This window comes from Anopheles merus, chromosome 3R (genome assembly GCF_017562075.2).
Source record: "Anopheles merus strain MAF chromosome 3R, AmerM5.1, whole genome shotgun sequence".
Classification (NCBI taxonomy): domain Eukaryota; kingdom Metazoa; phylum Arthropoda; class Insecta; order Diptera; family Culicidae; genus Anopheles; species Anopheles merus.
This window is the reverse complement of record NC_054084.1, coordinates 48,441,675-48,461,932: the sequence shown is the minus strand read 5'-3', so window position 1 is coordinate 48,461,932 and position 20,258 is coordinate 48,441,675. Positions and strand designations below refer to the sequence as shown.

At 43.9% G+C, this 20,258-nt stretch overlaps 1 protein-coding gene across 2 annotated transcripts in view; it reads left to right on the top strand.

Moving 5' to 3' along the window:
• The window catches only part of LOC121595249 (hemicentin-1-like), a 66,054-nt gene extending 52,119 nt beyond the window's left edge, over window positions 1-13,935 (top strand). The window contains exons 5-9 of one of the 2 annotated variants that reach the window (XR_006005144.1): window positions 7,554-9,698; window positions 9,780-10,148; window positions 10,299-10,670; window positions 10,794-11,393; window positions 11,480-13,935. Coding sequence is in view for 1 of the 2 variants with exons in the window: in XM_041919074.1 (XP_041775008.1) it covers window positions 7,554-9,698; window positions 9,780-10,148; window positions 10,299-10,670; window positions 10,794-10,984 (3,077 nt within the window). In the remaining variant the exon portion in view is untranslated. Of the gene's footprint in view, window positions 1-7,553; window positions 9,699-9,779; window positions 10,149-10,298; window positions 10,671-10,793; window positions 11,395-11,479 lie in introns of those variants that run through there. The other variant, XM_041919074.1, reaches the window with a different exon arrangement.
• Window positions 13,936-20,258: the final 6,323 nt, after the last annotated feature.

The window sequence follows — 20,258 nt, the reverse complement described above, 5'->3', positions numbered from 1 at the left end:
GTTAAACATTCGCTATCGTGATTAAGCAAGTCAAGGTGATGTGAGTGGGTTGCGCGGCAGTGTCGTAAAATATGTTGTTCATTTAATTTACCTTTTGCGCTTTGGGCGTGGACACACACACACACACACGCTTCGGCCTGAGTTTGTATGTGTGTGTGTGTATTCTATATGTTGAAGGATTCCTGCACAGGGAAGAGAGAGGATTGTATAACGTCCTAGACAGGAATGGTTTACTCAGCATTAGACCTAGAGTGTCCGTGTACGAAAAAGTATCTTGAGGATCGCGTTTCCTGCTGACTAGAAAGAAACGGATGGCGGTAACATATTGGATGGGGATAGAAAAATAGTTTGAAGACAGTGAAAAATTTGCCCGCATTGGCATAAATTATGCTGGTGTGTAGCGGCGGGTTCGCGTCGGTCCACGGTAGACAGAATGTTGCTGTCGACTTCTTTTAACAGCAGGACGGCAATTAATTCCCTCCATCACATTAAGAAGGTAGTAACGGGGCAACAGCTTTGTTGTTGCGTGCGTTTAAAATTGGGTGATAGGAGGACGCCTGGATGCTATGATTTCAATCGAAATGTTGAAAAATAACAATACACACCCCATAGCATTCAAATCGGTACGCAATGCTTCTACACTTCGTTGCACCATTATGCTACGCAACCTTCAGAACAAAAGGTGTTTTTGTTGTTTTACCCTGCTGTGCCATTTTTTTTTTTATTCAGGAGTAACGGTCCAAACTGCTGTGCCATTTGTACGAAGCTACATTAATTGTCCTAAACTTGAGCGAAGCAAAAAGCTAACAGTAACACCATTACGAACACCGCCCCCCTCTCCCTAGTTCCGCCTCCGATGGGGGAGTAGATAAAGATAATTTATCGATTTCTACTGCCCACTTTGTTTTGGAGCTACGAATTCGTCAGGTGAAAAACGGTCCCAAGTAGCAAGCCAAGACTGGCTGGAAATCTAATTTATGTGTATTCCTTGCTCATTTTGCCCGCACTGCTCTGTGCCATTGTGCGAACAACTGTGTGTGGCACTGGTAAAGAAACCCGCACCCGGTTTTGTGTTGTAATGTAAATTGGTGCAACGGGCAGTTCTTAGAGGTGTGCAGGTACAAGAAACGGGTACGATGCATTTCTTTTATGCATCTTTGCTTTGTTTCCACGAGCTGTGCGGACTAGGAAGGTGCAAGTAGCAGTAGCCTTCACATTTAGCAGGTGGCTTAACGAGCAAATCTTGATCTCTAGGGGTTGCTTGTAACTACGGTTGCCGCGTTACACATTCTATCCGGTTCGCGGTGGGGAAAGACTTGCAAGAAATTCTTGCATTCGGTGTTGGACCTTCTTATACGTCTTCAGTGTGCCATTGCAAGTTTGGAGCACCTCCAAGCAGCTTGGCAGCGCGGCACGGCAGGCTGACCAGTTTGTCAGTTGTAGTCTATAAATAAATCGTGGGTGGTATGCGTAATTCGCGCAGCAAGAAGAAAAAAAAACAACCCACTAGGGAATGTCCAAGTGTGGTGTTATCGTGCATCAAAATGTAGGGGGAACTTCTGATTTGCTCGTTGCGCTAGTGCGATTGTGTCAGTGTTGTATAGCCCCATGAAATCAATTGTATAGGACGAAACAAGGTGTAAGTAAGGCTCACTTGCTGAAAAAAAAATCATTGTAAAAGCAGTTTACCTAACTAGGCAGAATAACTTATTCTAAAACATGTCTTCAATTTTTACAATAAAAGATATGTCCTTCCAATGAGTTATTTGATTTGATTTTTTTAGGATAGTTTAAAAAGTCAAAATTGTATTTAAAAAAGACCGTTCCCCGAAAAGGTCTTTTTCATTTGAGTTACACCATAAAATGTTTACCTCGTTAGCTAGCCGAGTTCGATGGAAATTTATTGGTCACCATTCCTGGACCGCTGGACAGCCGACCTGCATGGGACCGCATGTACTTGGTGCTCAAACGCTCACGGTGTATAGCTCCTTTTTAGAAGGCTTTGCTTTTTGTTTCTGGCTGCTTGTTTCCCAACCATATTCCGTACAACAGTGGCCGGAAGTTTGGACCACGGATGGGTTTGGAATTGGTGGATTGGTCGCTCCGCTTGTTTTTGTGACCGTTTGTTTTTCTGACATTTTACATTGACCCGTTTCATCGGGAGAGCTGTGGTGTAGAGCTCTAACTGCAAACAGCGATACCAATCTATGTAGGAAAGGAAAAGAAGATAGGAAAATGAGGTAAAAGCGAACGGTACAGTGGAGTGGTAAGAAAAGGAGGAGTCCTTTTCGTTTTTCTGGATCACTTTAGTTTTGCAAGAAGTAAAAATGAATGGCCTGTGCAAGATTTTTGACAACCGGTTCCAGCAGGAAGATCTGCCTTTGGAAGTGGGCTAGAAATGGGGGTTGTTGTTGGTACTGGGCGCGGGAGGCCGGGAGATAGTGATGGTGACAGCACACCCGGGACCGACTGCGAAGAGAAAAATTGATGGCCTGAATCGTCCCGTGGGGCTTGGGAAGGAAAAATTTCAGTTTTTTTCCATCCTGCCCACATTCTTTAGTGTTGGTGAAGCAGTTGCTCGAGTTGCTAGTCGTCCCAAGTTCTTGCTGAACAACTGGTAAAATAAAAGTACGTTTCTATCTTTGTTAGCTTTTTTTTAATTTTTTGGCTTGTCCCGGGTCTCTTCAATATGCTCCCGGGGTATGGCCCCCGGGCGGTGCACGCGGAACCGTTGTCGCTGCGCAATGGCTGTAGGGAAATTCCCGCTCTTCCTTGTTAGTTTTAAACATTTTTCCCTCTTCTTATGCAGGCAGGGAGGCAAATTTTGAGCAAGTGGAACTATGAAGCACACACACACACACACACACACACACACACACACACACACACACACACACACACACACACACACACACACACACACACACACACACACACACCACACACACACACACACACACACACACACACACACACACACACACACACACACACACACACACACACACCACACACACACACCACACACACACACACACACACACACCACACACACACACACACACACACCACACACACCACACACACACACACACACACACACACACACACACACACACACACACACACCACACACACACACACACACACCACACACACACACACACACACACACACCACACACACACACACACACACACACACACACACACACACACACACCACACACACACACACACACACACACACACACACACACACACACACACACACACACACACACACACACACACCACACACACACACACACACACACACACACACACACACACACACACACCACCACACACACACACACACCACACACACACACACACACACACACACACACACACACACACACACACACACACACACACACACACACACACACACCACACACACACCACACACACACACACACACACACACACACACACACACACACCACACCACACACACACACACACACACACACACACACACACACACACACACACACACACACACACACACACACACACACACACACACACACCACACACACACACACACACACACACACACACACACACACACACACACACACAAGGCCCGTACAACCCGGCCATGCAGCAACGGCAGACAGACGGAAACTTACAGCAAAAGAAGCTAGAGTAAGACCCGTGCGCGGCGGGGGGATGATGTTATGCTGTTGTAGGGTTCTCGCTTGATGTGGTGCGGAGGAAAGTTTTTTATCCGCGAATTTTATCGTACACATTTGCGGTTGCAAGAGGAATGCAGTGCTGCGGCCAGCCTCGGAAAAACTTGAGATGCGATTTGGTGTGTCTGTGTGTGTGCGTGGAGCGTGGAAGAAAGCAAAACTCGACACTCACTCTCTGTGCGCTTCGGCGGTAAAGCATCCTGGGGTTGTTTTTATGCTCAAATCTATCGCACAATCTTGCTTCGTTCTTCGCCTGCGGGTGCCTGCCGCCCTTTGTTTTCATTTTCTCCCTATCCTGCGCTGCTGCACCAGATGTGACTAAACGCCCGTGAATCCATAGTTTTTCATCGTTGGCAATGAAGAAAGTTATTTTTGTAGAAGTTATAAAATTCATGCTAACAGTGCTCTAGCATAATACACTCCTTTTATTCTCTTTCCTTCCTCCCGTATTGTCGAACGTAGTGAAGTAAGTAGTGGGGAAAGCAGCAGTAAGTGATAGGGAAAGTGCATGGGATGTAGATAGATAGACATACAGCAAGGTGAGAAAAGTTCTTCCGCTTTCTGTTGAAGCTTTTCTTGGTGGGCGAAAGAAGTATTGACTTCAGTTGAAGGCTTATTTTTAGTTCGATCGAAACACAATTCCTTGCAAAAGCTCTGTTCTCAAGGAGGATTGCAGTAAAAGAGTTGTAGTAAGGAATGTGTTGAAATTGATCTAAAAACTTTTACTTCTTGTGGGTGAAAAGCTTTCCCACGAATACTTTGGAGCCAGTGGTTGAAGTGGTATGTATCTGTTTCATGAAGTAGGTGGTACAGTTACAATGTTTTTGCCATTTTTATTGCAAATTTATACCCAAATCTGTAGCAATACTATACATACATTTAATGTTAACTTCAATTATCAACTTCAATTTTTGTTCTTGTTTATTTCGAAATAATCTTGGGTAAAATGAAACGTTTGATAAATGAAATATGTATGATGCTATTTATTAATCTTTCATGATTCTTTACTGTCGATGCTTGCCGTCAATCAGTAGCTTTACCGTTTCATTACACAACCAATTGATCAGTCGAAGGGGAAGGTTTTGTGGAGCTGTTAACTGAAGTGATGCATCGTTTGTAGGCTAGCAGAAGAACTGGTGGATGAAAACATGATTGGAGCATGTGTTATTGTTCAATTGAAGTTCAGCAATGACAACACATTGCACTATGGCACGTTTACCCCGTTTCACCTACATCCGGGGCAAGCAAATTGACACGAGCATATTGTTTTTTCGGGCCCTTGACGATGAATGTTCAAAAAAAAGGAAGAAAAAGGAACAATGAATCAAGGGGAATGGAAACAATAATGTAGCAATGTGGAAAAGATGGAAAATGCAACATCATTACGATGGGGCAGGTGCATTGGCGTGTTGTGTGGAGTGTGTTGCACGCATGCTGTGGCGAATACCTGCCGAAAAGGGATTGCTGTTGTCCCATTAGTGCAATGGAAGAGTTGAATGTGAAGCTTGATGTTTTTCTTTTTTACTTCACATATATTCCTTGCAATTATAGGACGATATCGACAGCTGAACTTGACCGTGCACTGCCGCCCTGCTGCCCAATCAATATGCAGGGGGAGGAGATTGTGGTGCATTTTTGTGTGGCATGAACAGTGGCTTATCATCGTGTAGTCAACTGATCGATCGATTGCTGTATTATTATTATTATTCAGTGTCAAATGAATGCAGTATGAAATATTCAGTATCGTTTTGGTCACTGCATGATTGCAACAGTAAGCGATAAAATGCATATATCTTAATAGATAGATTGCCGATAGAAATGGGAAGGTGTTCATTTTAATCTTTGAATGTAGAAAGCCTGTAATCTGATCTTGTTGTCTGTCTTTCTTACTCACTTCCTCCATCTGCTTTACTATTTTCCATGTGGCTACGTCGGATTATGAGCTACGTTTCATTTACCTAAGAACCCTTTCGTACAAATTTAATGAGGAAATCCGATCTTCATTGATTTCAATTAATTATACAGGGATCGATTATTCGAAATGACGATTGTGTTCTCGGGTGAAGTCGATCTCGTCGAACTAGGAATGAGGGAAGTTTTTCGGAACACACCATCCATCCCGTAGCCGTTTGCTCTGTCCTCTATCCTGGTTTGAGTTTTGAGAGCTTTCATCGTGACGAATTTTCTTACATTCATCACAGGCATACAGCGTGTGTGTGTCAGCAACGTCATTATCGTTTGCACCGTTTGGTAGCTGTTTTGATCTGAAACGAAACGTAAATTTAAAATTCATGCTGCTGTTAAAGCGAAGCGATGACGATGATGCTGCTGCTGCTACTGATCACACGACGATGGCGAGCGATGGTGCGCCCACTGATGACGGTTCGAGTGACCGCGCTCTGGACTGCCACGTCGTCGACAATGGCGATGAACCAACGAATTTTTCAGTACTTTCCAAGCAGGTTTGAGTTGTGTCTCTTCGACGAACGGTGCTGTGAAGCGTCTTGAGCGGCCACTTTTCTCCTAACGTGCGACGAGAGCAGCAGCAGCAGCAGGTTGTTATTTTCCTCTTCGGTGTGTCGTCCGGTGGTTTTTGCTTATTATTTTTCATGTTGTCTCGAAGTTGAAAAACCTGTCCCGGGATCGACCGACTCTCCCGCGGCAGATGTTCATTATCATTTTGAAACGTAGCCCTGCCCCTTCCCAAACACACTGCCGGACACCGGACGGTCACTGCGCAAACTTATCCGTTAAGCGCGACCGAAAGAGACGAAAGTTAACGTTAAAGTAAAGAGCAACACGAGCGAAAAGCCTGCAGCTTACCTGCTGCCGCCATCGCCATCAGCGTACGAAGGCTACAGGTGTGTCAGATCCATCCAACATTCTCCGTTGGTGTGGCTGGCAGTGGTCGTCGTGATGGTAGGTAACGTTACCTTAGCTATGGAAGGCTCATGCTTGCTTGTCAGCTTGCAAGGGTGCGGACGGGTTTTTATTTTCTTTCGCTTTTTCGCACGTTTTTTTTTCTTCGGATGACAAAGTGTCGCAGTAGTGGCACAGTTGCGGCGCTTGCACGGCTCTTGAATCTGATCTGACAATCCTTTTCTGCGTGTTTCTCCTCTGGGTGCGCCGTCGTGTAAGAGACAGATTTGTCCTTTAAAAAGTATCCGTTCGCTCGTCGCATCATCCAGGCAAACGATTGGATGTTTATGACAGTTGAAAAGAAAATAAACACCTCACGCGGCTGGCATCATCTGCGCAGTTTATAACGATGGCAGAAGATGAAGAAAATGATAATATTCTGTAACATTATCGATAGCGTTGCTGAGATAGGATCTTAACTTGGAGGGATGTTAGATGTTGTACGGGAGGCACAAAAAAGTAGCAAAAGATTAAATTTCGTGCTCAAGTTTCTTAAAAGTATCGTATTTAAATGGTTTCCCTGCTAAGCAGCATTATGGCAAGGGTGTACTATGAGCGAAAACTATTTGGATAGCGAGATTGGCTGTTGTAAACGTTTTACATTTTTTTCCCATCAGATGTTGATTTGATGAGAAGATAGAGATTATGTTTTTTTTTTTAAATGGAGTGTAGACTAGTTTAAGGATGAATGGTTTTTCTTCATTGAATTGCCACCCAAGACGCGTATTTTGTACCACCATGTAAAAACTGTGTATCTAATTTCGATTGGGTACATTTGAAAAAAAAATCGCTCATTTACCAACTGTTGATCGTGTGGAATGTAAATATTATATGACATTACCCATTGTCGAGAGAAAACGATTCATTTTCTTTTTTCTTTTTTTCTTTACAGACTACCCGCGGGTGGAGATTGGTCCAGAAAATCCGTTGAGTGTCGAGCGTGATCAAACGGCAAAGCTGGAATGTAACATTGATGCCAAACCCAAACCCGAGCAGGTGAAGTGGACACGAAACGGGCGCTTCATTTCGTCACATCCAACGCACACGATCCACCGGGTGTCGCTGCAGGATGCCGGCCGCTACACCTGTTCGGCCGATAACGGGTTGGATAAGATCGGTGAGCAGGAAATCACCCTGAACGTCCTCTACCCGCCGATTGTGCAAATCGAAACCAAAGCCAAGACGGCCGAAGAGAAGGAAACCGTGCATATTAAGTGCAACGTTACCGCCAACCCACCGCCAGTGACCATCGAGTGGCTGAAGGAGGGTGATATTGATTTCCGGCGCAATGGCGATACGCTGGTGCTGCGAGACGTGCGTGCGGAAGACGCCGGGACGTACATTTGCCGGGGTATTAATATGATGAAGCCGTACGGTGGGAAGACGCTGGAGCGTGAAGGCAATGCTTCGGTAGCGCTGCTGGTGCGTCACCGCCCCGGGCAGGCCGTAATTACGCCGGAAAAACCGGTTGTACACGTTGGCAATAGTGTCAGCTTGATGTGCAAAGCTGATCCTCCCGGCTATCCTGATCCGCAGTACCGTTGGTACCGGGATGTGGGCGGCGAGGTCTCGACGACGGTGATTGCCCAGGGAGCGCAATACCTGATACCGAAGGCGGCACTTTCCAGCGAGGGCAAATATCACTGCCACGCAAGCAACGAGCTCGGTAACGGTGGGATGGCAAGCGCTACGCTGGAAATTCATCAGCCACCGCAATTTTTGGCCAAGCTGCAGTCGAACATGATTAAGCGCGCTGGCGAGGCAGATTTCTTCGTAACGTGCAGTGCTAAAGGAAAACCGGAACCATCGATCACGTGGCTGAAGGACGACGTGGAGATCACCCCGGAACTGCACCGTTATGAGGTAAAGACGAACGTCGACAAGGGACCTAACGGTATGGTGACCGTGCAGAGCATGCTGAAGTTCACCGGAAAGGCACGCCCGAACGGAAACGATCTCATTTCCACCGACCGTGGCCAGTACACGTGTTTGTATGAGAATGAAGTGAACAAGGCAAACTCAACGATGCACCTCAAGATCGAACATGAACCGATAGTGCTGCACCAGTACAACAAGGTGGCGAACGATATCAAGGAAACGGCGGAAGTGCTGTGCAAGGTACAGTCGTACCCGAAGCCAGAATTTTTGTGGCACTTTGGAACGACGCTGCTGAGCACGGGTGGACATTACGAAATCATTACCAACTCGGACGGTAACGACGTGTACACAAGCATCCTGAAGATCAGCAATGTGCGTCACCAGGACTATGGCGAGTATCATTGCCGTGTGTCGAATTCATTGAACCACATCCAAGTGCCAATTCGGCTGCAACCGAAGGGCCCACCAGAGAAACCCAACAAGCTGAAAGCGGTCGAGCTAGGTTCGAACTATGTCGTTCTGTCGTGGAATCCCGGATTCGACGGTGGTCTTGCAAACACGAAATATTTTGTCTCGTACCGCAAAATAGTGATCCCGAACGAAAGCTTGATGACGGAAGAGTGTGCTGCGGTGGCCGCTAGCGGTGCTGAATGGATGGAGTACGACTGTCAGCGTGAGGTGCCGTGCACCATCAGCCCGCTGGACCACCACCAGAGCTACGTTTTCAAGGTGAAAGCACTGAACACTAAGGGCGTCTCGGAGCATTCGAACGAAATCAGTGCAACGACGAAGGTGGAAAAGATACCGATTCCACTGATGGCTAATTTTGATCCCGAGACGAAGATCCTGGGCCTAAACATTGGTGCAACTTGTCTATCGATGGTGGCGATCGTTGAATCGGTTATGTACGGCGATACCCCGATGGCTGCCTGGCACATCATCGAGAAGGTGGACCTGCAGGTGAACGGTCACGATCCAACGTACCGTGAGCACGAGATAAAGCATTTTGTCGCAAATCGACGTAACAATGGACGCTCGCTGGGCAATACATTGGACGAAATTCCCATTCCGATCGAAGACGAATTGAACCCGCGAGTGCGGGTAAAGCTGTGTCTGAAAATCAATCACGAATACTGTGGTGAATATCTGGAAGCTGACAGTAAGTATCATTGGCGATGGAGGGGGCGGGTAAAGTTTGTTCAAATTGCTAACACTTTTTCCCTCCCTTTCCCCTTCACAGTTGGACAATCTCTGATCCAGGAAGCATCTTTTGTCGAGCTACCAACATTGATAGCGATTTTGGTGTGCAGCGTTGTTGCCGCCCTGTCCGCCGTGTTGTTGGTGATGTTCTGCCGTTGCAGGCGCAACCAAAAGAAGGAATCGGTAAAGTCAAAGGAGTACGATATTGATTCGATCCATCCGTCGATTGTGGCCCAACAAAACCAAGCTCCGCCACCGTACTATTCGGCCAGCAGCCTGGAAAATAAGGCCCTCGAGCATTCGATGGATTTGGCAATGGATCAAAACACGGCCCTGTATGCAAGCCAGCAGCCAACGTACGGCTACCACCAGCAGAATGCAATGATTCCGCAAGTACCGCAAAATGATTGTAAGTTTCGCACAACGATGGTGCTTTTGTATGTACATGCTGCTGCTACAGTAGGCGCTCTTGTACGGGTTTTTTGGGCTTTTACTTAGCTAACTACTGCCATGCGTATTTAACATCTTCTGTTTGGTTTTGTATCGTTCCACGAATTAGGGTCAAACATGGGCTACGTAGAGAATTCGTACTCCAATTCCAACAACGGTGGAAGCGTCAACTCACAGGATTCTATCTGGCAGCTGAAAATGTCGGCTGCTGCCTCGAACTCGGCCAACATGATCCCGCAGCACAATTACATGGACCAACAGATGCAGCAAAACTACGGCTATGACCCAATGACCCACGGGGGATACGGTGCCGTTGACGATTACGCTCCCTACCCGCATCTGATGACCACAGCCAGTCAGCACGGCGGAGATGACTACCATCACAACATGCGCAACAGCCAGAATCCATCGCGCCAGGACTACTGCAGCGATCCGTACGCGTCCGTTCACAAGCCCAAGAAACGCATGGATCAGCATATGGGTGAGTGATTGTAACTGAGCCAATGTCTCCTCTCCCATCAGTGTCTGTCGTTCTCTGCCTCTCGGAGGATGGTGTGTGGTGTGGTGTGGTCCGATTTTAATCCGATTTTCTCTCTCGCCGTAGACTTTGTCGCTGAATCTCCGTACCACGATGTGAGCGGGCTGCCGGATCCGTACATGGAGCAGGAGGAGGCAAAGTCTCCCGTGCAGAATCAGCATCTCTCGATGAGCTACGACGATGCGCTGGCAATGGAAAGCGGTTACTCGACACCAAACTCCCGCAATCGCCGTGTCATTCACGAGATTGTGGTGTAAGCGAACGGCCGTCAAAGATAGTGGCCGATTGTCGCCATGGTACAACGAAACAACGAGTTTGAAACTAAACGACAACGAAACGAATGATGGAAAATAGCATAATATACGCACTGAATTGGACGAATCAAAATTATGAGACAATCATCTTTGCCCGGAGCATGCTTAAAACGGACGACAATTGCAGAGGGAAACAACAACCAACCAGCCACTGCACGCTGCTAGAAGCGCTGTCGAACCGTAGTTCAAATTAAATTACCTTTTCCTTCTAAATTATTTGTTTTAATTGAAACATTGAAATTGTTGCAAATGTTCACCTTCGACACCGGATGGACGGCCATGTAGTGCTGCTGAGTCAGAACTACAAGGAGCGAAATATGTTGATCTCAAAATATAGCTCCTTGCAGAGATGGTATGTATTTGTTTACGCCAAAGCGCCTTTGTTCCATTCAATGAACTCTTTTTAATCGTTTTGATTTCCCTGTTCTATTTTTGCAGGCAACATATGGTGTTACATTTGTGGATGATGGTGCAACTTAAAACTGTGATTGTATATATAGATAACTATAGTACGCGTAGAGCAATGGTTTTATGACAAGAAAGCGCAAAACATGGTCGACAAGTAGCAATAGCAGCACATGTATGAGAGGACGCTGCTATCGGTTTAAGATAAAGTGTATCGAAAGCAATCGGGTGTTACGATCGAGATTACGTATCGTATCCGGGATCGAATATTATCCAATATTAAAGTAAGTGTTTGGATTAAGTAATCGCGAAACGGGCACCATTCTTAAATGGTTAAGCCACACGCAGCCAGGTGCGCGTCACTGAATCGGGGGTCAAGAACCGAATGTGCCATTAGCTTGTAGTAGGTATTCCTGCCAATAGTTCTTTTCCCGTCTGTCCGATTGCAGCGTGTGGGCACCTGGTGCGGATTCCAAATTGCGGCACGATTAGATAGTAACGCCACAATCTAACACTCCTCCTTCGTGATTGTCGCTGTGCATTAGCTGCGTAAAGGGTCCGTTCGTAAAGGAGGAGCGTTCGAGTGACTTAATCATCTTATCACGGAACTATGTCTTTTAGTGTATCCGTTTGGCGGTGCCATTGTTCGATCGTTTCGTGCCAAGTCTTCCCTCTAGTTCTAGCGCAGCATGAAGGAAGAATGCATTCCATGTTTTGTTTTAAATAAACTTATTCGTGCTTAATAATAAAAAAACAACAGAACGCTGTGTACAGCTTCGTCAAATGCAAACAATCACCACATACACACACATAAACCTATGATGATGCGTCGAAATGTTTGTGAACGTTGTTGAGCTGGAAAGTGTTGGTTGTAGGTAGTTTAAAGTATAATTAATTGAGCCTGACCCGTGCGTTGTCTTGCGATGGTCGGCCGTTTTATTTTTTTTCTTTCTTCCGGTGTCTCTCATTTGATAAAGTTCCATTTTATCGGCTTCGTCGTGTTGAAAGCGGGTTGCTCCTCATTCGCATAAAGCGTCTTCAATGCTGAGTTTGAAATAATACGCACGAAGAAGCAAAAACATTAGCGCAAAACATTGACCGTACTGCCGCTGCTCAGTGTGTACATAAGCGAAAGATGAACAATAAGTAAAACAGGAACAAAACAACCGTGCACAGCGTTTTAAAAACAACAGCTTAAACTTAAAAGTCCCGACTTGGTTTGTATAGGAACCGTAAGCAAAAGGTGTAGTAATCGTGTACTCGTAAGCTGAAATTATGTATTAAAAAGTGCTTTTGCTTTTGTGTTGTTGCAGTGTGAAACTGTAACGAAAGTGTGTTTATTATTGTAAAGAACAGAAAGCAGCAGTCTGTGCTAGCAAGAAGGAAGGAATAGTAGGGGATTTAATAAGCGTTCCGAGGGCGTTACGTTACTAGCCCGCTTGCACACGCCTCAGCAGTGGGTTGGTGGGTGGGTAGGTAACGGTGAGAATAAATCACACCAGCAACTAAAATGGCAACAAAAAGTAGTTAAACAAGTAGGAGGAAAGGAAAGCAGCAGGAAAATGGATGAAGTTTCTTAATTTTCGCAAACGCTTTCTTCGAATGGACCACGCTTCTCTGGTTGGAGCGCTTTCACCGATCAGCGCTACTTAATAACTGAAGCGAGACAGAATCCTTTTGCCTGCCTCGAAACGTAGGACGAGAAGACATCATTGCAAAAAAAAAAAAACAAAGCAAAAGTGTCTCGAAAGTGAGAAAGAACAAGACCGGCGGTATAGCTCTGATTACACAGGCGAGCAAAAAAAAAAAAAAAAGAGATACACAACGTCGTCGTGCGTTTAAGGATGAAAAAATCGCATTCGAAGTAGTAGTGATTGACGATAAATATGCTTTTCCGCTTTTCTACACCCTTCCCGAGCGGCAACAGTTTGGCGTTTACAAGTTTGACTGCCTTGTTGAAGCGCGCTGTGCGACATTAGTGTTAAGTGATGAGGAAATTTGTTTCCCCGTCGCAAAAACCAGCAGCTGCGCAAGGAATTGATGCGGCGGGAGAAACCTCCGGACGGTTGAGACCCCTCTCGAATCCCGACTAGTAATGGGCGATAGGGCATATACATAAACTAGAGAGTGAAAGAGTACGCGCAAACAAGCTAGCGGGATTCTTCATTTCTTTACAAACGCGCGTGCATTTGGCCCGGACCTCGAGCGGCCACGGCGAGTCCCTTTGCACATTACTCCAATGGCAAGTAGAGCAGTCGCTAGCGTATTTTGCATACTTGTTCCGTCCACCGAGAGATGTTTCTAATTGCTGTAAATATTGACTGAGAAAAGTAGAAGTATTTTACTTATAAGCAGTAGAGCATTAAGGCACTTTTCTATATAAACGCGTTAGCCCGAGATACAATTCGTAGCTTAGTTTTGTTAAAGGTTAGTCTAGTGGTAAGCTTCTTTCTGGCGCAAAATAAATATTTTATTTTATCTTTTTAAAATGGTTACGAGTGTATTCCAACTGGACGAAACGTAACGAATATCACACGTGGGTGAGATGTGTAAAGCGGACATCTAACTAAAAATTATGTTTTGTGCAAACTAATAATCTATAGCTAAACTAACGAAATATCTGAAAGAAACTGTCTAAATTGGGCTTATAAATCCTATATAATTTAACACCGAACAGTCAGGCCGGAATAGGAAGCGGGGACAAATCGACGCCTTTATTCATCTGTTTCCTATCTGCCGTTTAATCATGCCTAATGTGAAGGCACAATCTAAATGATACGATACAGATCGTGTCACCACTTACAGCGAAGCGCATAGATCGTCCTTTATTTGACTCACCTTCCTGGTAGTAGTGGCGTCGGGGCTGGTCGGGGAAATCAAATTGCGACGCTTATTGAAATTTATGGCCGACTGGAAGAGATTTTCGTATAAATGAAAATCTGTTTCGGAAGTAATTTCAATGCCTAATTCCTGTCTTTTGGCATAGGGCGCTTCTCACTCCACCACACGCCCCGCAATGGCAGTCGTGTGGTGGTTGGTGATGGTGGTATTAAAACGTTTTTCAATCCATTAGCATCGAACCGGCTGGACGCTGAGTCAAGTGTCCTGAAAATAGTGCCATTTCCAAGCGACTTTGGCGAACGCAAATCGGGCAATCGATTTTAAGTGTTGGCGGTGCCGGCGGCAGCCAGGCCCACATTTTCTACCACCGTTCACTGCCGTAGAGCGTTTATCTGCTTCTATAAATTTAATTAATAATTCAAATTAGCCCCTCGCTGCGAGAGGGGCGGGGCAACGTGCCTTCCATTTGAGCAAATTGCCTATCATCCAACACAACTGATCAAACAGTGCGCAACAGAGACACAGAGGCGAAGGATTTTTGTATCGCTTCGGTTAGAGTCACCACCACACCTAGAGCGTTGTGGAGTTCCGCTGCGAGCGGAAGGAAACTGCTCGAGGTGATATTGTGAGCCACGATTGTCGTTTCCGTATGGTAACGCTGCGTTTGTCGGCGTTCGAGCCCCTGCTCGATGGCCAGTTGTCTGGTTTTAGTGGGAAGTGAGGCAGAAGGTTGATTGAAAAATATTTGCATTCCAACGATCTTAAACTTTGGGTATGCAAAATCGGTAGAGTGAAGGGGGTGGAGAGGGGATGGAGGGTGTGGAACTTTCCATTCCCGATGTGTTACAAGCATCCGGGGATAAGGAGTCATCCCCTAGTAGTATGAGTTGTATTAGACCCGGCAAGCGGTTGTAAGACGGCATGTTTTAGCCGATGGCAAAATGGAAAAATAAATTTGGTTAATTTATACCCGACAGGAGGAAAAACGACGCCATCGGTTGATTCCCTTCAAGTGTGCAGGAATAAAAAGGAACCAGGCTGAGGGGTGGGTCTCCTTCGCAAGAAGACTGGTTGGAGGATGGTCATGGTTTGTGGAATTTGTACCGGTGGAAGGTTTTTATTGCCTGAGGTCATTTAACAACTGCGAATAGCTATTAGCTGCAACTGTTTAGATTGTACATGTTGTGCCAATTTGGTAAAATTTAACGCTTGCATCAGAGTTTAAAAAAAGCGTTTAAACAAAAAAAACTGTTGATAAAGTAACTTATCCTCCCATTGTTGCCATGACATGTTTGTAACATGGATAGAAGACAATGCCTAGAAAATTGTCTAAAAATTATGAGAACCCCTGTAAACCCTGTGAATTTTATTGAAATTCATTAAAAAAATTTGAAACTTGCTTTTTAGTGCAACTTGTGCAAAATTGTGCACGCTTGAAGTGTCTCAATATCTTATTCTAATTGACCTAACGACCTACGCAGTCATGTCGGCCTGTTTAGGGGATTTCGTACGAGCAAAATACCTACTTTGTGATTTTTATTTGAACCTAGGTTCCAAGATCTATTAAGGAGAACAGGTCGATGCAAAACCCGTTGCTAGGTTGCCATTTTCAGCTCGCTTTTCACAGTTTCATGAAAAAGTGTTTACAAACAAACGGCTAATAGTTAACGCGCAAAAGTGGACGAATTTACTATTAGGAAGGTTATATTGGTTAAATTTCTTGCGGTCAATCACTTCTGGACAATAAAGGAGAAGTAATTGCAGTCTACTCTGTATTCAGAAACATTGATAACCTTTTTCATTGTTTGCCATTCCGTGACCACACCACTACCGTTTGCAACGGTCCTGCTGGAAAAACGAAATGTTCAACATGTTCAATTGGGTTAAAGAAGTCCTTTTTACTTTCAATTGAACACTGAGAGTAAAATGAAACATCCAATCGACACACACTGGTACAACATGCATACCGTCATTTACTTATAACCCGGCTACGAATGATAAAAGAGATCCTTGGATATAACGCACTGAGATAACGCACCTATGCCAATAAGACGTATAAGGCAGAAGAGAAGCAATTCATTCAAAGCGATTACCACTAGCGCTGGATTGTCTCTTTAAATTTTGACAATTAGCTTTTCACCTCACAAAAATATCTATCTTTTTCTGGCTTCATACCGTTGTCTTTGTGATTGAGAAAGTATGGGTTGCGCTGTTATCAATTACATAGACAGAATGTGTATGTGTATCTATACTAGCAACCAGCAACTCAAACTATATGGTTCTGTGTGAAAATTGAATCTATGCAACGTAAATTTGCTAGAGTTGCGGTTCGTTGCCTCCCTTGGAGAGGAAAATTTAATATGCCTGAATACCACACGCGATGTTTGTTGCTTGGGCTGCAATTTTTCGAACATCGCTGAAAAGTTGCACAAAGTGTGTTTGAAGCCAAGCTGCTTCATGAAACATGAGATTGACGCGCCTGAGTTTATAAAAAATATTCCCATATACGCACCAGCCAGAACCCATAGGCTACGTGCATTTCTACAAAATGAGTATAGGAGAACTTTAGCCTTATACAATGACCCTCTATTGACAATGTGTAGACAGTTCAATTCTCATTTCGAATCTTTTGACTTCCATTTGACTACGCAGAGCTTTAGAACTGGGATATTAGATTCGTACGCACTCAGTAACAGGCAGGATTAGTTTTAAAATATAGAATGTAAGTGTTGTGTACAGAAACGGTGCAGTGTAACCGCGACTCGATGCTGTCGTGCAACTGACAGCATCCGACGTCCGAATGGCCGTTAAGGGCTTCGGGAGCGATCGGCACTCGATCATAGGCCACGACCCGACACACACAACAGTCTTGTAGCATATATGTTATTTATATTAGAATATAAGTGGTTAATACAGAAGAGCCGCGTGTGTCCTTAATATCCTCAATTGTGCACCTGTCCGAAACACAAAAGTAAGTGACAAGGGTCATAGTCTATGTATTACCAGAACCTAAAATTGTCGAAATAAAAAAAAAAAATAAAAAAAAGAGAAGAGAACGACGTTCTATACCGGATCGAAAAGAACGTTCAGAGAAACTGGTGGTCATATTGAACCTGGATGATTTGTTCGCAGCAAACCGACTCATCAAATCAAAGAGAGTAGAATGTCGGGCGTTCTAGTTCTAGGCCGGATCACAAAGAGCACTGAGAGTAAACTGTCCAGCCCAGATCGTAGAGAACGCTGAGATCAGCCGGATCCGATCGGATCAATAATATCGTTGATAGCAGCCGATTCAGGTCGGGTCGAAAGTTCGTTGATAGCAGCCGATTTAGGTCGGACCGCAAGGAACGGTGGGAGCAACAGGATCAGTTTGAACCTGGTTGGGTTAAAATTGAGGATCGTGGTCCGGATGCTTGCATGCAGGAACGGATCGCACCTGGTAGATTCGGAAAGCAACGCGCATAACTAATTCCAACATTAATGTTCGGAACAGTTGTTTCGTTGATTTTTTTGCGCGCTGTTGCGACTCTTGAGATGCAGTTGTGTTGTTCTTCGTTGAGCATTCTAAGGCTGTTAAGCCGAAACTTTGCTGTACTACCTTCATTTAAGTTTATCAATCCATAGTTTATCAGCTAAAGAAAATTACTGAACACAGCATCCCGGATAGTTTATCTTTGCAAGGGTGGAAATTAGGTGTTTGGATTTGAATTCATCATACATTTTTTTGTTCAGAAGAATTTGCTGCTTGGGTCATATTTTGACAGCTCAGTGAGGGATACAGCTCCAATCCGCACGGAATGATCGATTCCGTTGTGACGTTCATCACTACCACTTTTTGTAAGGAGAAGACAGACGCTTCGTGAACTCGAAAAGAGAAAGACGTACTTGTGCGCAACACTTAACCTTTGTTTCTATGACCAAAAATACACCCTCATCTTTATGACCACCTACCCGGGTAGGTAATACATTTTATAAGGGAATTTGTAATTTTATTGGTCAAAAAATTTCTTGTTTAACTTATTCTATGCAGCTGTAATAACAATACTTGTTTTCATGTTATAAATTTATGAAGTATGGCTTTCAGTTACATAAATTGAATGCAAAGCAATTAGTTCAACTGACACTAATACACCGCCATGTCTTCCCGACTGTCGGGGCAATCATTTATTCTATGTGACTTTAGAAGAATATTAAGAGCTAGAAAACTTTTGGAATAGATTCTATAAATATAACTACATGCATTGCTATACAAATCATTACAAAATTAGCGACTAATTCAAATCAAAATCCTTTATTGTATGTATTACCTACCCGGGTAGGTGGTTATAGAAGTAAGGGGTAAAAGTTGATTTTATTTTTTAAAGCACATTTAAAAAAATTGAAAAATTCTGAATTTTTTACCACTTTTTTAAAACATGTTTCTCTAGGCATTCTAATTTTTTTGGATCGATTCGATAATCCAGTAAAAAGTTATAATAAAAAGAATAAGCAAAACATACCCGGGTAGGTGGTTATAGAAATGAAGGTTAAAACACCACTGATTTTGTTCAGCCATTTTTTCATTAACTTGTATTTTGTAACACAACGTAGGACTAAAATAAAACTAGCAAACGTAATCAAACCCGTATAAACATCAGGGGTTTTCAACTTTTTTGCTGCCTTTTCTTCCATGACGATGTCTTCTTCTATTTGACGTAACATCCTACGCGGACATGCCGGGCTATACAGGCTTTTGAGACTTAATTCATTACCACGTAGCCGGATAGTCACAATCCTTGCTACGGGGGGACGGTCCATTCTGGGCTTTAACCCATGACGAGCATGTTATTGAGTCGTTCGAGTTGACGACTGTACCACGACACCGCCCCCATGATGATGTATGTAAGCATATATCCCCCCCCCCTCATAACATAACATGTTACAACTGCATTTATTACGCATGTGACATTTTTATTTACAGCAATTTTTTTCAGCTCCGTTGACTGCCAGTTTAACCATGGACCTTGATCTCTTTGTTGATATGCTGTTGCTACCAATCTAAAAGTTACTTACTTCGCACTGCTTCAGCGGTTCAAAGAAGAAACGAGTTCTACAATTTTTAACCAACATTTGGACTAGTGTTACGTAAATCTGAATCAGATTCATGAATCTGAATGAATCTTTGAAATTATTCAATGAATCTGAATATCGGTTGCAAAGATTCATGAATTACCAAAGATTCATGACTCTCCAAAGCTTCATGACTCTCCAAAGATTCATGAATCTCGAAAGATTCACGAATCTCTAGGGAATCATTAATTTCAAGGAATTCATAAATCTCCATGGATTTATAGAGCTTGAGCTTTCCATTCTTCTTCTTCTTGGTGTAACAACCTACGTGGTTTTGCCTACTTATACAGGCTATCGAGACTTCTTGCCAAGTACTACGCAGCCCAATAGTTTGTTTTTCTACGGGGAGACGGTCCATGCGAGCTTTGAACCCACGACGGGCTTGTTAGGTATGATCGCGCAAATTCAATAGTCTCTATATTTAATATTCTCTAAACATGAATTTTATTTGTTTTTATTATAAGAGTGTTTAGTTTAGTTTCAACGGACTTGTAAAATGCTCAGCTACAGAAAATTATTGAATGAATAATCGTGTTTTTTCGATTCCTTATTTCAAGATACCCATATTCTAGTTATAGCTTATTGCATTTTGTGAAATTTGCACCCCTCTCCCCTCCTTTGAAAACCGCTGGTGTGGAGGATTGGAACAATGCTTGATCATGTTGAAGTCTTCATGTATCGTTAGAAATTCAGGCTTATAATTTTGTGCTAAACTTAACTTAAACTTTTAATTCTTGACTTAAGACAAAGACGTTCATATGAGTGTGAGTTTGATGATCTGATTCTCTAAAATACCTACCTTGAAGATTTGATTCCACTGCAAAAAACTGTCTGAGATAAGTTCAATGCAGTAAACAGCAAA